Here is a 21,375-nt window from a genome sequence, read left to right as displayed (position 1 = left end):
CTCTGCCGTGGACTGTCGACTCTGGGGAGCTCTGGGTCTGTGCCATCGGTCTTCCATCATCAGCGCCACCAGGGGATCATCGTCCTCCCTTCATCACTCCGTCACCGTCACTCCGTCCACCTCCAGAACCCCCTCCGGTCCTCCCTCAGTTGTCCCTTTACGGCGCGAGGACGCGCCTCACCGGAGGGGGGAGCTAATGTCACAGTCACCGTCTCGTCCCGCTTGTTTTGACTGTCACGTGCTTCTTTGTTTTCAGTTCCTGCCACTCATCATTCACCATGGACACTGATTACCCTCACAGCTGTCTGTCATTTGCTTTGTGTATTTAAGTTCCTGCCTGTGTTCTGTTCAGTGTCTGGTATTGTTTAATGTTACGTGTGTTTGCTGTCGCCTGCTTATTCCTTGAGATTAAACCATGTTGTGTTCCTTGAATCTACTTTCCTCGTCTTCGTTTTGGAGTGAACTGTAACAATTATGAAATAAATAAAATAAATACTGTTTTGGTGCTGTTTAATGTGACATGACAGATCGCTTTAGCGCTTCAGTTAAAGAGAAGCGGCAGCGCGGAGCACATTTGAACTTATCCTATCCACTTAAATACCAGTTACAGCGCAATAAACATGAATAAACATCTAAAGGTATGTTAAAAAGATACAGTACAACTTACCAAAATCCATATCATGTCACATTAAATCACTCAATCAGTGTTTCAACTGCGGAAAGACGTCAATAAAACAGCTTGTAAACAATGTCACGTAACGTCACATTTACCTCAGAAAAACATATTCAGTGACCATAAACTCGAAAAATGAACTCTAGAGAGGAGCATTCTGATAAATACATGCACCGTTACATATTCACTATAATTTTTAATGTTCTTCAATATTTAATGCATGTTTGAATAAATCAGTAATGACAGCCACGATTTAAATGTTTATATTTCAAAAAAACAAATTGCAGTTAAAATATGATTATGTAATCCTAAACTTTATTTGTTATAAAAAACACCATTGAGTGTAATTTAAGTGTTTGTATAAAAATAAGTTAAATTTTAATCTTCAATATTATAGTAATGTAGTACCAACTGACTCCAATGTGTAGTTTACAGCATTCGTTGAGAGATTTTTTTTCTTCTAGAAAATTTGCCATATATTGTATCTGATATACATCCAAAATAATCAATATCGAATCAAATCGAATAGAAAAATAATCAAATCGCAAGCATGTGAATAGAAATCAAATCGAATCCTGAAAATTGTGTCAATACCGAGCCCTGTTGTCTACTGTCTGCAGCCATTTGAATTATTACAATAGTGCAAATGGTTGAAGAGTTACAGGAACATGAAGACAGCTTGGTTGTCCAGTTTAAAAAGGGTTAAAGCACATAAAAGCCCAAGTGAATTGAATATTTTTTTCTAGAACTTTTCTATGCTGCTTTTAGACCTGATGGATGTGAACAAGAAAGGAAAAACAGAAGCCAAAAGTCACCTGCCCTCAGTGTAAAAAAAGATTGATATGTAAATCAAGGTTGAAGATTCACACGAGAGTTGACACTGGGAAGAAGTGGATCAGGCTTTCACTCTGACATCACATCTGCCTTCTCATTCTGAAGAAACACCATTTAACTGTGATCAGTGCGGTGAACAGTTTCATTGAGCATCAGTCCTGAAGAAACACCTGAAGATTCACACAAAGGAGAAGATTCATTCGTAATATTACAGCAGAAAAGACACGGCGGTGTGTTTAAGAGCAGGAAGTCCTTTACTACAGATGATGAACTGAAAGAGCACCAGAAAACTCACACTGGGAAAAAACAAAACTTGGACAAGAGATTAAATCAAACGTAAAACCGATAAAGCATCTATTTTTGATGCAATCCAATGGCTCAGTGAGGCCTGCATTTCCAGCAATGTCTCCGAACCTCTCAAGATCAAGGCACTAAAAATATATTTAAAACAGTTCATGTTACTACAGTGTTTAAACAATAAGTGACGAGAATGCTTTTTGTGCACCAAAATGAAACAAAATAACAACTTTTCAACAATATCTAGTGATGGCCGTTTTCAAAACACTGCTTTGAATCTTTACAAGTCTTTTGTTTCTGATCGTGTATCAAACTGCCAGACTGTTAAAATCACATGACTTTGGCGCTCTGAACAACTGATTCAAAACAATCTTTTGTTTCAAAGCTTCAAAGCAGTGTTTTGAAATCGGCTATCACTAGATTATTATGGCTGTAGACTCAGAACTTGGTGTATCTGTTATTGTCTCACTCCTTACTGAGTTAAGACCCAGAACAAGGAGTGTCTGTTGAAAGGGTACCTTTATACCTTTCCGATGAGGAGGAGATTGCAATTTGACGCTTCTCCATTCGAGTGCTGTGATTGGCTGCTGGCATCAGAGGGGACACACACAGTGCGGCCCACTCTTCTTTCCCCTGTGGAACTCATTTGCATAAAGCACAAAGTTGGAAGTCTTTACAGTGTCTTTAAAGTTTACCAATGCATTTCTCACTTTCCAAACCACCACCAGAATACATTTGGCAATATTCAAAACAAATAGAGACTAAACATGATGGGAAAAGATTGAACTGTCATGCATTCTTTCAATTGTACATTAACAGCTGAATTTGTGTCAGATGTTGCACTACAAATAGCTGTCACTGAGAATACTTATTTCTGTGAATAAGTATGAAATGGATGTGTAGTTTTCATCAGTTCTAATGTTTTAAAAACATAGTTTTGAATGGATAAGGATGGATCTTTGTGATCTCTTTTTGTTTCACCCATTGCTGCTAAGGTCCCGAGGAATTTTTATGGTGGTCTGTGGCCAACCTTAGGAAGTAGTCTCTAGATGGGTGAAGGGCAGAAACTGCCTGTGGACCAATGAGAAGTCCTGTCCTTCCCAGGCTTGGTACAAGAGGTCTTCTTCTTGCCCTCTAAGAGGTGTCTGGATGTTGTCCTTACATCTTTATCTGATGGCGTTGGACAGTTTGTTTGTGTTAGTCCACCAAGATCCAATCAAAATGTAGCAAACCTTTGTCCGCTGTTATGGACAGAGAGGGGCCTGGCCATAAACTGGGCCCTGGAATGTGCTGTTCCCTACAATAGACAGGTGTGTGCCTTTCCAAATCATGTCCAATCAACTGAATTTAGCACAGGTGGACTCCAATCAAGTTATAGAAACATCTAAAGGATGATCAGTGAAAACAGGAGCACCTTGTCATGGCAAAGGCTGTAAATGCTAGCTTAAATCTCCTTCAGGTTTTCATCTTTTTCTTGTTGAATTTAATTGTTGTTTCATCCCTCAGGCTTATAAATAATATATAAATTATTATAATAAAATATATAAATATATATGTACGTATTGGATGGATTATGATGAATTATTCAGATACTTAACCTTGTCATTGTCCTTTTTTATATATATATTATATTATTATTATATATTCATGTTATATGTATTATCATATTATTAACTTTGAACTTTCTTTATTTTTCCTATATAGTGTTGTTGTGTCTGTATAAACATGTTTCTTTACTTTATTTTGGCAATGTTATACATATATTACACTGGCGTGTCCATGTCGCCATCTCGTGACATCATATAACTCATGCCAACCTAGAACACCATAGCAACATCACCACATCACCCCTTTCTAGAGATCAAAGGGTAGATTACCTTTGTCTCAACAGACCTTAGAGGATTATTCTGCCTTTTTCTGGAAGGTCTGCTCCTATCTAAATTCTAAAACAAACAATTACAACATTTTTCTTTGCATTTTGAACAATTTCTCAGTTTTTTTTCTTTACAAATATGTACATTAAGTGGTAGTGCATTTTCCACAATAGTGCAATAGTAAAATACAATTTGTTTACAGGTTCAGCCTTACAGGTTTAACGACCCATCTACCACACTTAGCTCTCAAAGTAGACAATGTCAGACACTGTAATTTGCTCTGGTCCCCTTACTTAGCAGACTATCATCACTCAATGGCTGGCTGTCTAAGTGGTGTCCGCAGAATAACATAGGGTTCATAGACAATTGGAAAAGGTTTTGGGGCAGACCTGACCTGTTGAAAAGAAATGGTATTCATCCCTCCTGGGATGGTGCTGCTCTTCTCTCTATTAATATGGCACATAGTCTTAGAGCTGAAACATGACAAACTGGGGCCCAGGTCAGGAAGCAGACAGACTGGCTAAACCGACCATCTGCTTGCTGTCAATTTTTATATATATATATATATATATATATATATATATATATATATATATATATAATGAAAAAGACGCAGTGAGATTGGAATTTAGAGATATTTTAAACTCTATTGGAGTTAAACAACATGTGTTAGGACCCACTCATTATCGTAATCATACTTTAGATCTAATATTGTCACATGGAATCAATGTTTATGCTGATCATTATCAGATCATTATCTAGTCTCATGTATACATTTAGCCAAGGCTGCAAAGCTGACTCCCGGCTACAAATATAGTAGAACTATCACTTCTACCACTAAAGATTGCTTTATAAATAATCTAACTGATCAGTTTCATCTCCTCAGCATACCAGATAGCTTAGAAGACCTCAATGTTGCAACAGAAACTATTGCCTCTGTCTTTTCCAGCACATTAGACTCAGTTGCTCCTTTGTGTTTAAAAAGATTAAAGAAATGATGAAACTGCAAACTATTCTTCAGTAAATTCTTCAATTAATTGCACTTCTGACTCCTGGTCTTTCATTCAACATATCTGGTCGAGGGTCCTAAACTGTTCATCCCCAACAGAACAAATTAAGAGGAGTGACAGCAAAAACAATATTGTCAAGGTTGTTTTATTGTTGTTTATGTTGTAAATTACATTAACAATAGAAATATATGGCAGTTTGTTAAGTGTAAGCCATTAGTTTGTCACACTAATCTTAAGGGAAGAATCCATACAGTGTGTTTTAACAGTGATTTGATTGTTCTGTTGTAGTTTCAGGAGAGTCTCCAGCTGAAGATCCAAATTCATCAGGTTCCTGAGAGGAAAGATCAGATCAGGCTGATGCTGCAGGAAAAACAGGAACAGTATGAGAAAAGGGCCACTGGAAACTCCATCATCGGCAGAAATGTTTGTTGCTCAGCTCATACAGATGAACTACTCACCGTGATCTCAGACTGTATTGACGTGGTTTCTCCACTTCATGGATCTTCATGTGTCGCTTCAGGTGACTTTTACAAGAGAAACTCTTCTCACACTGATCACACGTGTGCGGCTTCTCTTTACTGTGGATCCTCTCATGTGTTTTCAGAGTTGCTGACCGACTGAATCTCTTGTCACAGTAAGGTTTTTCTTCAGTGTGGATCCCCTCATGTGTTTTCAGATGTTCTGACTGACTGAATCTCTTGTCACAGTATGAACACTTGTAAGGTTTTTCTCCAGTGTGGATCCTCATGTGTCGCTTCAGGTGACTTTTAACAGTGAAACTCTTTCCACACTGATCACATGTGTGCGGCTTCTCTCCAGTGTGGATCCTCTCATGTGGTTTCAGATTTGCTAACTGACTGAATCTCTTATCACAGTGTGAACACTTGTAAGGTTTTTCTCCACTGTGGATCCCCTCATGTGTTTTCAGTATTCCTGACTGACTGAATCTCTTGTCACAGTATGAACACTTGTAAGGTTTTTCTCCATTGTGGATCCTCAAGTGTCGCTTCAGGTGACTTTTAACAGTGAAACTCTTCCCGCACTGATTACACGTGTGCGGCTTCTCTCCAGTGTGAATCCTCTCATGTGCTTTTAGATTTGTTGTTTGACTGAATCTCTTGTCACAGTGTGAACACTTGTAAGGTTTTTCTCCAGTGTGAATTCTCTGGTGCTGTTTTAAATGTTTCACATTAATAAAAGTCTTCTCACACTCAAAGCACATATAAGCTCTCACACTAGCATGAATTTTCTGATGTGCTTGTAAATATGACCACCGTGAAAAACTCTTTCCACACACAGAACATGAATATGGCTTCTCCTTCCTATGAACTGTCAAGTGTTTTTTTAGGTCTGATGCCTGAAGAAATCTTTTGTCGCATTCATTACATATGAACAGTCTCTCTCCGGTGTGAACTCTAATGTGAATCTTAAGACTTTCTTTGTATATGAAACTCTTTCCACACTGATCACATGTGAATGGCTTCTCTCCGGTGTGGATTTTCATGTGAAGCTCAAGATTACGTTTGTTCGTGAAACTCTTTCCACACTGATCACAAGTGAATGGCTTCTCTCCAGTATGAACTCTCATGTGAACATCAAGACATTGTTTGGTTGTGAAACTCTTCCCACATTGATCACACGTGAACGGTCTCTCTCCTGTATGAACTCTCATGTGAACATCAAGACTATGTTTGCATGTGAAACTCTTTCCACACTGAGTGCAGGTTGATTTCTTGGCTCTTCTTTTCTTTAAAAATGTCTTTTTAGTCTTTGAGCGACTCAAAGGTTTTTCTCCAGGTTTGTCATGATGTTTCTCCTCCACTTCACTCAGTTCTTCACTCTCCTCGCTCTCTTCCATCAGGTCTGAAATCAAAGAATAAACTTCATTTTCAGAACATTCAAAAACAAAGAATTTAAAGTGAAAAGACATAAAAGTGAACTCTCAGGTAACAAAGCAGATAACTGATATAAAATGTAATAATCACTTTGATGCCTTTTTATAAATTAATTATACGTCCCTGAAACTTTCCATGAATGAGGTACATTGATCTTCCGGTTATTATATTTAAAACATTACAGACAAATCTCAAGTTTCTGTAGCGAGAACTATTAAATATATTACTATCATATTTTGACATCAACTTTTAGATTGATATTTATTTTACTAAATCTGTTGGTAACACTTTCTATGAAGACCTTATAAACATATTTATAAAGACTCATTAGGACCTATACTGCATTATAAGAACAGTTATAATTATATTTATATTATTTTTATTGTTACTTATAAGTCATGCATTTGCTTTTTCAATTCTCGTGCTCATAATTTATTATACATTGATTTATAAGTATTAATTAGTCAGTCATATGGTTCCATGAATGTACTTATAAAGATGCAACCTGCATTGCTATAATGTTATTATATTATAGTTACTTATTGTGAGTAATAATAGTTACAAATCTCTATAAATGTATCATTGATGGCTTTAAGTAAAAACAGGATGCAATTTTCCTAAAAACAAATGTTTAGAAATCATGAAGATGTGCTCATTATACATTTTAAGTTGATTACTTGTGAATGCAACAAATGAACAACAATTTCTGTAATAAAATAATTAAAGAAATGCAGAAATCTTTAACATATATATCTTTTTTAACGTTACATACTAGCAAAACACTGCAACAATATTTTTAAAGTATAATTTCAAACTGCTATAAGCAATATCATGCATATGGCTGAGATAGAGATTTTAACAAATCAAAATTACCATTCATCTCTACCTCTAATGCAAACATTAGCCATTAAAGACATAATGAACAACTAACTGGCACAGCAAACAAGTGTCTCTTGAACTATTTTAGATACATTCATATATCAGTGTATAATGGATTATGAGCATGAGCATTGAAAAAGCAAATCCATGGCTTATACATAATTATAAAATTAATATAAATGTAACTATAACTGTTCTTATAATTCACTATAGGATTAAAATGCATCTTTAAATATATCGATAAAATAGTAATACTTTCTTGAAAGTAAGTATAAACGAGGCTATAATTCATCATAAGCATGGAAAAGTGTTAGCAAACTTTTTAATTATTAAGGGCTGGTCAATTTTTTTTTCTTTCACATACATTCATATGCCTATAAATGTGGAACACTGGAAACAAACTCAAGCAATTTTTTGCAGTAAAGCATTTTGGAATGATTATTATTTGTTACATGTTTGAAAAAAAAAGAAAGAAAGAAAGAAAAAAGACGCTACTTTAACTATTGTTAAATGGACAATTTTTATTAACATTACTTAACTCCTCAACCCTGTTACACCTGACTTTTGAATTTTCCTCCTTTTAAAACAGAGAATTTCTTAAAATTATGACACAGAGGAAGTGACATCATTTGGGCTCTTTCTACATGAGAAGACAAGAAAATAATCTCAATCCATTGTCTCAGATTTTACACAAACTGTACAGTGTTGATCACATTCATCAACCCTGTTACCAAAGTTACTGTAAGAAGAATAATCTCGACAACTATGACTAACTTAAATTAAATTTACAAAAAATAAAATTTTTCTCCAGTAACTATAAATCAGATTTTGCTTAATGTATGCTTACAACCCTGACAGCCATTTTGGAACTTCATGTACTTGATACAGTTTGATGTTTTCTGTTTATTCCTTAAAAAAATACTGATGTAAACTATTTTTGAAACATGGCTGTCGGTAACATTGTTGAATATTGTTAAGCAGATATAAAATAAATGTAAATAAAACCTGATGTTGACAATTACTATGAACATTTCTCAAACCTTGCTTTGCTGTTTAACCAAATGTGCAGAAGTGTTTGAATCTTTCTATCATGAATGTTGTTCAGCATCATGAATGAATGAAGAATAAACACCAACCTCTTTGTTCTTCAGTATCTTCAGTGTGTTTCATTCTGCAGGGCTCTGGATCACTCATGTTCTCACTGTCCTCTTTAATAAACTCAGTCTTTGCAGGTTTCAGCTCTTCCTGATGCTCTGATGCTCGTCTGATGGGAATATCCCAGCATTTATTGGAGAACTGCTGTGGGAGGAGCCTCACTGATGATGTGATTGCTGTGGGAGGAGCTTCACTGAGGATGAATTCCAGTGTGGGAGGAGCTGATCTGCCAAAATCAAAAATATATCAGTTACTGGGTTTGTTTTTATAATAAATGTCACATCTAAGCATTTATGTGTATCTGTCTGTCATAAAGTAACTGATGCTAATTCACACATTAATTTTATGGCTAGCCTGCAGGACATTATCCTACTCTTTTTCCACCAGCGTTTTTGATCATTTTCACTGAATTTTCATGGCGCTCAGGATATGTTGTTGCATTAATATCTGAACATGCAATACATCAAAATAAAGAACAGAGCCTCTGCTTTCAAACAAATATCTTTATTCTACTTTCAAGTATCCATTTTTATTAACACTTGAATGTAGGTAGCTTAAGTTTCATAAAAAAGCTAAATTTTGAGCGAAAATCGAGCTGTTATCAAAGACTGCGTCTGGATCAGATTAAGCATGATGATCAAAGCATATATGCAGTATATCACTTCCACCCCCAAAGCTTGCAGAAACTTATACCACTTCCTGGATCAACATTTCCCTTGGAAATATTAGGTAGTTTTTATTTAGAAGTTGTTTTATGTTGATGATCATATTAATTTTCATATGCATCTGCTTAGAGATTGCTCGTTTCTGTGTCTTCCACATCTGAATTTGTTTTTAATTGGGAGATTCTGCACTCATTCAGGAGATGTATAATTGAGCCCCATTGTGTATAACAGTGAAAACACGTACATTTGAAACCAAAAAACACCCACAGCCATTTAACACCAATGAAATGAGCTTTAAGTGTCAATTTACAGCAGATCTGAAGGCATCAGCATAATAAATGAGGTGAAAACAGGAACTATTGACATGAAATATGGGTAGAACTGGCCAAGTGCAGCAATTATCCCTTTAAAAGTATTCATGTGAATTAAATAAATGGCCTTCATCATCATCACAGTATGCTAATGCTCTGAATCAGATGAGGGAATTGTCATTATGCTGATTGAGGACTGTTGTGTCTCTTACACCTCTAATCTGTGCCGTTTTCTTCACAGGACACACATGCTTCTTCACTACATACTATTGATCTACTAGTGTCTTCTAACATGTTTGGTCTAATCTGACTGCTAATTTGTGTTTCCGAAGATGAACAAAGAGCTTATGGGTGTGGAACAACACAAGGGTTGGTAATTAAAGGGTTAGTTTACCCAAAAATGAAATTTCTGTAACTCATTTTCGGAACACAAATTAAGATATTTTTGATTAAATCAAAAGGACTCCTCCATAGACAGTAATTTAACACTGTCAAGGTTCAGAAAGGTACTAAAGACATCTATCAGTACTTGTGTTTTGAGTATTGGTATATTTGCTGTTTAAAATGAACACAAAAACAGACAACTTAATGAAGACATTTTAATAAAATCCACTAATTCATTCGAAAAACCAAATTATGCCACTAGCTGCAGATGTCTGACAGAAATAAAGTCACACTGGTTAGTAATTCTGTTTAAGATGATGTATGGATGATTGTGTTTTTCACATACCCCTTTGCTTAGTCTGTATATTGTATTCGTACTCTTTGCATAACCGTTTGTCTAGTTTTAATTGAGCGATGTGTCTGTGTGCTCTTAGTTAAAAAAGAGCTTATGTCTAATTGCTAAAAATGCCAGATGTCTTTGACAAAATATTTCGGTTTGTCTAAAGTAACGGATGAATTTTATGCAGGCTCGATGTTGATGAGGTACAGAATCATGTGTTTGTTTTGACATGAGCTGTTCTGTTCTTAAACATGTTGCTATTTATTTGGATCTTCTGTGGTTCAAGTAAAATATCATGATTGTGTTTTTAAAAGCAAAAAACTTTCTGTAAATTTGGAAATTGTTGCTTCTAATAAAATGAAAAGTCACTGTGCGTTTACAGCTGCATGTGCAAATCAAGAGAAGAGGTCTGATGCTGTTGCTATGATGATATTTTCAGTAAGATTAAAATAGTTCCTCTTTTATTTTGCTTTTTATTTCAGACATATACCAAATGTTTAATATTTCACTTTCATGTTGTTTCAGTTATCGGATCGTGTGACTTCAGGAAACACGAATGAGCCTAAAGTGAAAATGAAACTACATTCACGTGATCACAGCGCTTCTGGCTCATTGGTTATCAGCTGATAACCGCTTATACACATAATATTTGTGTGTTTGGGTTCTCTCTCGTTCCTCCTAGAGAAATGCGCAAGGAATACAGCGCCATCGAGTCCTGATTGAGGAGTAAAATGAGTCTCTGAATCCATAAACCCCAGTAGATGGCACTAATGCTCTATGTGAGAGTACAAGCTGCCAAATTAAGAAGAAGAAGAAGAGCCGGTGAGTGGAGCAGTTCTCGGTTTTTCACATATTTACACAAGCATCAAACACACTTTAGTTTGTTTAAGCGACAATTTACAGGCTTATTCTGTATTGCTACTTTTGCGTCTTTTCTGGCGTCTTCCTACTGAAATAAACATGTAGTGGAGGAGCAGCGAGGATGTGAGGAAAATATGTTGAATTCATTTCTGATTTGTGTGGTTGTTTCAATGTTTGGAGTGAGAACTGTTACTGAATGTCAAGTCAAAAGTCGATGTTTGAGATCTGTGAGGGGAATTGAGGGGAATCGATCCGTTGCTGCTGTTGCCATTTTATTTCATCTTTAGCAAATAAAAAATTCACGTTGTTAAAATACACTGGAACAGATACTGCTAAATACTTCACTTTGAGTTTATAATGAGGTTTTTATTATCATTGTCAGATCTAAGCATTAGTGCAATGAATGTAGTAAATTAACTAAATCAAAGTATATGACTGTTATTTAGATGTAGCGGTTAATGAAGATGAGTTAGTGTCATATTGTGAGAAATAAAATTATTGCCTTTCGGTAGAGCAGTTTTATAGGCTATTAGCAAATATCATGACTCCAATAATCTGTTTCTAAAAGGAAACTTTGCTGATGATCTGAATGTCTTGTTGAATGAGTGTTGATAGTCTGAGGATCATCAATATTAACAGAGAAACTGCTGAAAACACTCTTTATTTCATGTCAATAGTTCCTGTTTTCACCTCATTTATTATGCTGATGTCTTCAGATCTGCTGTAAATTGACACTTAAAGCTCATTTCATTGGTGTCAACAGACTGAATTTGGTACTTATAAATATGAGTGTTTTTTTCTGTGTTCATGCTTTCAACTGTTTTTTTCTGACCAGGGTTTATATTTGGATGGAATTTCATAACAATGTTTATATTCTTTTTTATTTCTAGATATCTGCCTATATTTTAGCGAAGAAGCAGGAGAGTGAAGTTATGCATTCACATCAGTTACTTTACAATAGACAGACATAAATGCTTAGATGTGACATTTAGTATAAAAACAAATTCAGGAACTGATATATATATATTTTTATTTTAGCACATCAGCTCCTGCCACAGTAATTCAGCAAGAAATGTTGCAACATTTCCATCAGCCTACAAGTAAAGACAAGCATCAGAGCATCAGGAAGAGCTGAAACCTGCAAAGACTGAGTTTATTAAAGAGGACAGTGAGAACATGAGTGATCCAGAACCCTGCAGAATGAAACACACTGAAGATACTGAAGAACAAAGAGGTTGGTGTTTATTCTTCATTCATTCCTGATGCTGAACAACATTCATTGTTAGAAAGATTTAACCCTTTAAGACCTGAAGGCTTTTTTAGATTTTTTTTTTTCTGAGCGACACACACAAAAGTAAAGACTCATAACTCCAAAACTGTAGCAAGAAGAGTCAGAAGGTAGGTATCATTTGATAGAACACTTATTAAAGTTTTAGAAAAAAAAATTACATTACATTTGGAAAAGTTCATGCTGAGAAACTATTGATAAAAGACAAAAAAAATATATATATATTTTTTAATAATTTTATTTATAAAATTATATTTTTTATATAATTTTATTTTATTTGACATGGAATAACTTAGGAAGGCAATAAGATTGGAGAAAAATTCTTTTTTGGTGATGCTCTCCTACATGTCAGCTGCATCTGGTCCAAATTTTGTAGTGATAGCATAAAGTATAGTTGAATAAATGATTAATGTTTTCGCAGCCAGGTGGCGCCCACAGGCGGTAAACTCAGGTTTAGAGGCACTTCTCAGCATTCGTTAGGAGTTCTTCAAAATGGTTAGATGCATTAAAAAGATGATATTCTAAGCTTTAAGATGATACCTATTTTGTGTTATTCCACGTTGGAAAACGAACATAGGATGGGTCCGGGAACATTGGATACACACTGCATCTCGGAAAGATGAGAGACATGTTTTTAGCCAAGTATGTTAAATCATTCCGTGAGTAATATCTTGTGATCAACGCAATATATATGATTTTGGGTTCATTTTAATCGTGAGAATCTGCTTTAATGATCAGTGCATTTTTCATGAAGTTATGAGCACGTGAAATCTACATATTTGTATTCAGTTAGTGGCTGTGCTGGTTTTGTTGTAAACACATATTACTCAAACTTATTAGAGGGTGAAAACAACGCAACAGAAGCACGTTGGAGGTCTTAATCTAAACGTGTAAAGTCTCTGGTTTTGAATGCAAAAAGAATTTTCGTGCTACCTATATGGGTTCAGTTTTTATTGGCTCTTAAAGAGAGACACACAAACGGGAGTGCGGGCGCTCCATCCGGTCTTAAAGTGTTAAGCAACAACACTATGATATTGGTACAAAGGTTTTTGTCTGTTTTCAACAAATGGTTAGTAAAGCAAGGTTTGAGAAACTTGAGCAAACCAGATTTATAGTTACTAAATAATAAATCTCATAAATAATAGAAGTTCCCTTGTGAATGGGAACTCGTACTGCATCCTCTCATGGACACTATGAGGAACACCTGCAGCGTGACCGGTGTCTGAAGCATGTGATTCAAACTCAACAATGTCATTGGCTGGCCTTCAGGCTCTATCTAACTGCACGAATTGTGTATGTACATTTCTGAAATTGCATAATTTGGACACAGTCACCTCTGATAACAGATTACTCTAAATTGTAATGTTGACATGCATTTTCTGAAAAGCTGCCTTGAAAGAATATGTATTGTGAAAGGCGCTATACAAATAAATGTGAATTTAATTGAATAGTGGACCATTTGGGGACATTTGGCATATTCTTTTCAACATACTATGCTTTGAGACAGTTATTTTAATTTTGGATGGTTATTATGGACATTGGGATGGAGGGCGTGGCTCTGTGTGGACAGTCATATCAAGTTTTTTGGCTCTTTGTGGGCCACTATGATAAGCTCAATCTGTAAGGTTGAGTTTGGCTTGGTCTCTTCTCATCCTGAAAGTTGTTCTTGCTAAGGCTTCTGCTCACTTGAGCTCCGTCTTGACCGGTGTTTTCCAACCCTGTTCCTGGAGGCTAGGGGTGTGCACAAATAGTCGGAATATTCGATCTGTAATTAATAATCGAAAAATAAAAAAACTATTCGAATTTTACTATGTTGCTTTGCTGGCCGTAAATGCAGTGAATCCATGATAAATCCCAAGCATTAAAACTCGCAGTTATAACTAAATGCACCAGGTGGCACTGTGGAGCGTGTTTAACAAGTTTATTTTATTTGATGGTCTCAAAATGTTGTCGCCTGCCTCACAAAGTTTGGATTTACTTGGATGAAAATGATCTTGCACAATTGAATTACTTTTGATCAAATGAATGAAACTGAGTTATCATAATATCAACACCATATTGAGAAAGCACATGAAATCTAAACACCCGTCGAATGAGGAAAGACAGCTGTCCATCACTACATTCACGACAGATAAGCGCAGCTGTAAGTTCTCCCCGAGTGAGCCAAGAAGATAACTTATCTGATAGCAAAATGATTTTGAGACATATGCTTACTTTAAGTTTCGTCAACGGAGATATATTTACTAACAAAAAAAACAAAGTGCTGCTGTTAGAAACTTAGCTTAGCACACCGTTATATTATCGTTATCTTTGTGTCTCTGCAACGTCTGCAGCTCGTTTTCTCACCCGAGCATGTGGATATTATTGTTTTTCTCAACATGAACATGTGAAACAATAGCGCTGTCTGCTTTATTAGTGTTTTTCCTGTTTGCGCTGCTTGAGCTTAAATGCTTTTGTTCCTTATATTTTTTGTTTGCATATATTTAATGCTTTCAATTAAAATAAAACCTTAATATATAATTTAAGCTTGTTGTGTATATTACCTAATTGTAAGCTTGTTCAGAAATGGTTACAAAATCTTGATGAATATAAAAAAAATAACGTCTTTCTCATTTAACGTAATTTAAATAAACGAATATTCGAATACAATATTTTGGAAAAATGCCCATCCCTACCTGAGGCACACCAACACTACACATTTTCCAACTCTTCCTAATCAGACATACCTGAATCAACTCATCAAGCTCATCAGTAGAGACTCCAAGATTGAAAATAAAGAGGTCAGATGAGGGACACATCCAAAATGTGGACTGTTGGTGTGCCTCCAGGAACAGAGCTGGGGAACACTGGTCTAGACAGTGATCTGCCCTCTTTGGGCCGCTGTGATAAGCTGTCTTTAAAAGATTAGTTCACTTTAAAATAAAAATTACCCCAAGCTTTACTCGCTCTCAAGACATCCTAAGTGTATATGACTTCCTTCTTCTTCTTCTCTTTCATTTCAGACCTGATGGAAGATAGTGAGGAGAGTAAAGAACTGATTGAAATAGAGGATAAACTTCATATCAAACCTGGAGAAAAACCTTTGAGTCGCTTAAAGACTAGAAACACATTTTTAAAGAAAAGAAGAACCAAGAAATATTTCACTTGCACTCACTGTGGAAAGAGATTTGTATATAAACAAAATTTTGAGAATCACATGAGAGTTCATACCGGAGATAACCCATATGTATGCCATCAATGTGGGAAGAGTTTCATGCGGTCATCTCACCTTACGAAACACATGAGAGTGCACACTGGAGAGAAGCCGTTCACATGTGATCAGTGTGGGAAGAGGTTTCCATACAAAGAAAGTCTTAAAGTTCACATGACAGTTCACACTGGAGAGAAGCTGTTCACTTGTAATTGGTGTGAAAAGAGATTCTCAAACAAACAACATCTAGAGATTCACATGAGAGTTCATACGGGAGAGAAGCCGTTCACATGCACTCAGTGTGGAAAGAGATTCTCATACAAAGAAAATCTTAAAGTTCACATGAGGATCCACACTGGAGAAAGACCGTTCATATGTGATCAATGCGGGAAGAGTTTCACACAATTAGCACACCTTAAAGAGCACAAGAATATACACACTGGAGAGAAGCCGTTCACTTGTGATCAGTGTGGCAAAACGTTTCTTTGGGCATCAGCCCTAAAGACACACCTGACAGTTCATATGAAGGAGAAGCCATATTCATGTTCTGTGTGTGGGAAGAGTTTTTCATGGCGGCCATATTTACATGTACATGAGAAAATTCACACTAGTGTAAGAGATCATGTGTGCTTTGAATGTGGGAAGACTTTTATTTCAGTGAGTGTTTTAAAACGGCACCAGAGAATTCACACTGGAGAAAAACCTTACAAGTGTTCACACTGTGACAAGAGATTCAGTCAGCCATCTAATCTGAAAAAACATCAGAAGATCCACAGCAGAGAGAAGCCGCACACGTGTGATCAGTGCGGAAAGAGTTTTGCTATTAATGCTCAACTGAAGGTACACATGAGGATCCACACTGGAGAAAAACCTTACAAGTGTTCATACTGTGACAAGAGATTCAGTCAGTCAGCAAATCTGAAAAAACACGAGAGGATCCACACTGGAGAAAAACCTTACAAGTGTTCACACTGTGACAAGAGATTCAGTCAGTCAGAACAACTGAAAACGCATGAGATGACCCACAGCACAGAGAAGCCGCACACATGTGTTCAGTGTGGAACGAGTTTCGCTGTTAAACGCTACCTGGAGTTACACATGAGGATCCACACTGGAGAAAAACCTTACAAGTGTTCAAACTGTGACAAGAGATTCAGTCAGCCATCAACTCTGAAAAAACATGAGAGGACACACAGCAGAGAGAAGCCGCACACGTGTGATCAGTGTGGAACAAGTTTTGCTTTTAAAAGTCACCTGAAGATACACAAGAGATCCATGCAGCGGGGAAACTGCATCACCACAGTGTGAGATGACCACAAGTAGGTCGTCTTTATGTGTTGAGCAACAAAGCAATTTCCTTACAGCCACGATGAGCATCAGGACATTTTTTTGTTTGATTGGTATCAGTCAGCTCAGCTGAGGGGAATTCGCAGTGGCTGTAGCTATAGAAGCCAGCCAGAAAACCCTCAGGGAAGGAAGAAACGGCAGGCACTAATTTGACCTAATTTGTCTTTATGTTCAGGATAAAAGAGCAACAGCATTCATGAAGTATCTGTTGTTTCCTCTCTCAAAGAGAGAATCATTTTCTCCCCCTCCAAACAAGAGAGGGAGGAACTGTTCACAAGAAAATTTCTCATGATCAGTTCCTTTGTGAAGTTAACACCAGTTCCCCCAATGCCCCAAGGGCAGAGAGCACAAAAAAAACCTAAACTTTCTATATCAGAGCTGCAGTCCCCAGCTCTGCTGCTAGATGGCGCCACCATGTCACAAGTTAGCGAGAGCAGCAGCGAGTTAGCACACATGCTAACTCATTACCCAGTTTTATCCATAAAAATCAGCAGAAGGGGAATCCTCTCAGATTTTAGTGGAAGAAATAGCCTCTTTGTTGAGCAAGAGAGCAATATTGATTGTGGATTATAGAGTTATGTGTAACGGTTATGCATACTAATCACTTCCATACTAAATATACATTATACTAAAACAAATAGGTCTAGCAGAGACCACCAGAAAGTCTCGCCTGCTGAGAATTATTGCTGCTCTGTAATTGGCCAAAATGGGATGTTCGACTTTTACGAAAACCTCTACTCTTCCCTTTGGGACCGGGAATGGACCTCTGACCTACTTTTAGTACGTTCTAAATTTCTGCGTTTTGAATTTTAGAAAATTGAATTTGGTGTTTTGAATTTGTCTTTGTTGAAAACTGTATTTAGCAGTCTAAGAATTCAACAAATCAAAGCTGCAAGCAGCATTGAAAGGGCCCTCGCACCCGGGACCACCACCACCCGGAGGCCTTAGGAAAATAGTGAACAGTGGGCGACATGCATTTAAATATGTAAATATAGGAGAAATATGGCAAAGTTTTTTTAATGTGCCACACTTCCTGCTGCCAGCAGGTGGCACTATAACTATGTATGCCTGACTTACAACTTCCTGTTTCATGGCAAAACATCAAATTTTGTCAGGCCGCCACAAACACGCGCTTCAGCAAAAAACTCAAGATCTTCACAATTTAACGTCGCAAAAGCCTTTAGATTAGGCTGACCAAATATGATGTTGATCTGATAAAATCTCTAGGAGGAGTTTAAGTACAACGTCTGGAAATGGCAAAAACTGCAAAAATATCTCGCTTCCTGTTGTGTTTTCAGATTTTGCTCCCATGGACTTTTTTGTAGGCTGTTACCTGTGTACCGAATTTCATACCTGTATGTGAAACTTCGAAATTTTGTAGGTGGTGCCATCGAGCCATTTTGCCACACCTAATTCTGAAACCCATATCAATTTTCCCCCACTTCTGATGAGTATGCAAAGTTTCATGAGTTTTTGAGCATAATTAGGACCTCAAAAATGCAATTCATTTCAGAGTAGAAGAATAATTGACCGAGCAATTACAATAGAGTCAACATCATCCAAAGTCGTCAAAGTTCATCTTCAGGAGTTTGTGTTAATTTTCTTAATGAATTTGTATCACTCCGTTCTCTTTTTTTATGAAGGAAAGTAATAGTTTGCTGAAGTAGAGGCCATAATACTTTTAAGAGAGACGTGAATCTGAATCAGTAATCTTTAACTGGTTCTTCAATGTTTTTCATTAGAACATCATCTAGTTTCTCTTTCACTTCTACTCTTCCATGCAAATGCAAGATATACTTTCATGTATCTTTGAAACTGGACATGTTTCTTCTCTTTTTCTCTTGAGATTTGGCTCTGAAGTCCGTAAGAGAGATCTGTCTCATTTGCTTTCATGTTTACTTGTATTTGCTTAATGTAATGATTGATTAAACACATTAGACTACTCATTTTATCAACATGTTGTTGTCCATTTTTATTTCCTGCTGATTCTGCTTCAACCAGGAATAATTTCATAATTTTAGTTCTGAAAGGTATTTGCTTTTTGAGCTTAATCACCTGGTTTCACAGACAAGTTATAAGCTACTCCTAGACTAAATTGCATGTTTGAGCTGTTTTAACTGAAAGTAACTTAATATATGTTAGAACCATTGTTTTGTCTCAAGATGCACACCAGTAATGTTATTTTGTGTACGTTTATAAAAGCTACTTAAATATCCTAATTGAACTAAAGCTTAAGTCTGTGAAACTGGGCCTGCGTTTTTTTTTTAAATTTTGTTTTTTAAAATGCCTAATAAATCATATTTCACCACGCACATGACTGACATTGAATGACATTGTTGTCTGTCTACATTATTAACAGTTTCACCCTTGATATCCAGTATCATATACAGTTGTAAGAAAAAGTATGTGAACCACTTGCAGAATCTGTGAAAATGTGAATAATTTTAACAAAATAAGAGACCATTCAAAATGCATGTTATTTTTTATTTAGTACTGTGCTGAATAAGATATTTTATATAAAATATGATTATATTTAGTCCATGAGACAAAACAAAAAATAGCTGAATTTATTAAACTGACCCAGTTCAAAAGTATGTGAAGCATTAAGAGTTGGCAGGGTGAAAACTTTTGAATGTCTGAATTGTACGTAAGTTTTCTTACGGGAAACAAGTATCTTCTGTTGCTTCCAAAGGGCAGTAATAAATGAAAAACAACAAAAGTTTTTTTTTTTTTTTTTTTTGTATGATCCCTTTTATTTTATAAAAATTATTCACAGATTCTGCAAGTGGTTCACATACTTTTTCTTGCCACTGTATTTCAAAGTGTTTGTTCTAGTCAGTTTGATGTTCATTCACACCATGAAGAGCAATGAACTCTAAACAACATGTTTTTTCTTTTCTTTTTTTAATAAACTAAAATGATCTAGTCTCAATCTTACCACTGCTTTACACAACAACCATCAGAAAGAGAGCTGCTGGGACAGATAAGCGGTGTGTAATTCTTGTTATTTTTGTGTGATTATTTTAATGTTTTTGTGATTGTGAACAGTATTTGGCGCATCTTTTTTATTATTGTTTTAAATAATTATAATTACATTCAGGGGGTTTTGAATAAACAACCAATCAATCAATCAAGAAAAAATATATAAATAAAATAAGCCAGTGATAAATTTAAAAGATAGAAATAAAAGTTAAATAATATGAACATGTTTACAAATAGAAACACAAGGCTTATTTCCCCCAAATTTACATTTATGAATGCTAAATTTAGCCACAAGAAGCAGCAGATTTATTAAATAATATTCTTTATGATAACATTTGTTACAGGAGAAAAAACAAAACAAATAAAACATTTTTAAAGCACAATTCAAAGCGATGTGACCCAAATCTGACCAAAAACAAACTAAATGAGGACAACTCCAAAATAAATGGTATAATGTTTCAGCATGTAAACCACAAAATGTACAAAATATTTCAATATCAAAATCTGTTTACCTTTTGGCGCGTCTTTGATCATCTGCCGTTGGCGGCCGATGACGTCACCGCTCGCGCCTTCCCTCAGTCAGTCAGTTTCAGCGTCGAGTCTTCTGAGGTGAGTTGAGCAGTTCACGGTATTTCTCATATTTACACAACTATCAAACACACTTTATACAGTTTGTTTAAGCGACATTTTACAGGCTCATTTCTGTGTTGTTTTCATCGAGCACAGCGCTACTTGTGCGTGTTTTCTGGCGTCTTCCTTTTGAAACAAACAACAGCAGTATGTGAGGAAAATATGTTGAATTCATTCAGACCTGAGCGATTGTGTGTGTGTGTGTGTGTGTGTGTGTGTGTGTGTACTTCGATGTTTGGAGAATTGTTATTGAATGTCAACTAAAAAAAGTCAAAGTTTGAGATCTGTGAGGGGAATTGTTGGGAATCGCTGCTTTCCAGATGAAGCACAATTTAACAGACATCTTGCAGACGTAACGTTATGTGTATCTGGGTATAATGATCAATGTGAGACTTCTTAAATCTATACATAATTGATAATATTGATAGATGTGAATAGCGCTTTGCACTTGGAGCATTAGTCTAAGCCTGTACCGCTTTGGTGATCTTTATTTTTAAAGGTTTTGTGAATATTTTAAGTTTTGTATTTTTTTAAATATATTTTGTTCATGTGGTATGGTGAGAAATAGCTGTATTATCTTTCGATACAACAGTTTTATATGCTTTTAGCATATATCCTGACTCAAAAAAATGTGTTTCTAACAGCAAACACTTAGAATAAAGTGAGATGATCTGAATGTCTTGTTGAATGAGTGTTGATAGTCTGAGGATCATCAATATTAACAGAGAAACTGCTGAAAACACTCTTTATTTCATGTCAA

General features: G+C 36.0%; 2 protein-coding genes across 31 annotated transcripts in view; one reads left to right on the top strand and one right to left on the bottom strand.

Moving 5' to 3' along the window:
* The window catches only part of LOC127509886 (gastrula zinc finger protein XlCGF7.1-like), a 115,628-nt gene that overhangs the window by 51,714 nt on the left and 42,539 nt on the right, over positions 1–21,375 (top strand). For 6 of the 30 annotated variants that reach the window (XM_051889105.1, XM_051889119.1, XM_051889117.1 and 3 more), the window contains one exon: positions 15,469–18,954. The exons of 13 other annotated variants lie outside the window; for them this stretch is intronic. In XM_051889105.1, the coding sequence (XP_051745065.1) occupies positions 15,469–16,964 (1,496 nt within the window). In that variant the 3' untranslated portion in view covers positions 16,965–18,954. 11 more of the 30 variants (XM_051889122.1, XM_051889132.1, XM_051889128.1 and 8 more) reach the window with 9 other exon arrangements.
* LOC127509934 (zinc finger protein OZF-like) lies at positions 4,834–8,841 on the bottom strand. Its single transcript, XM_051889308.1, has 3 exons — positions 8,599–8,841; positions 5,147–6,551; positions 4,834–5,048 (listed from the first exon to the last, which is right to left on the bottom strand). Exons 1-3 carry the CDS (start codon positions 8,654–8,656, stop codon positions 5,033–5,035), a joined length of 1,479 nt encoding a protein of 492 aa, XP_051745268.1. The 5' UTR covers positions 8,657–8,841; the 3' UTR covers positions 4,834–5,032.

Source organism: Ctenopharyngodon idella, chromosome 3, assembly GCF_019924925.1.
Source record: "Ctenopharyngodon idella isolate HZGC_01 chromosome 3, HZGC01, whole genome shotgun sequence".
Classification (NCBI taxonomy): Eukaryota; Metazoa; Chordata; class Actinopteri; order Cypriniformes; family Xenocyprididae; genus Ctenopharyngodon; species Ctenopharyngodon idella.
This window is presented reverse-complemented; position numbering and strand designations above follow the sequence as displayed.

Bases quoted from the DNA above. Each gene is read 5' to 3' on its own strand.
- LOC127509934 (XM_051889308.1), bottom strand. From the start codon at position 8,656: ATGAGTGATCCAGAGCCCTGCAGAATGAAACACACTGAAGATACTGAA. The intron at 6,552-8,598 runs GTTGGTGTTTAT...CTTTGATTTCAG, and splicing joins AGATACTGAAGAACAAAGAG to ACCTGATGGAAGAGAGCGAG.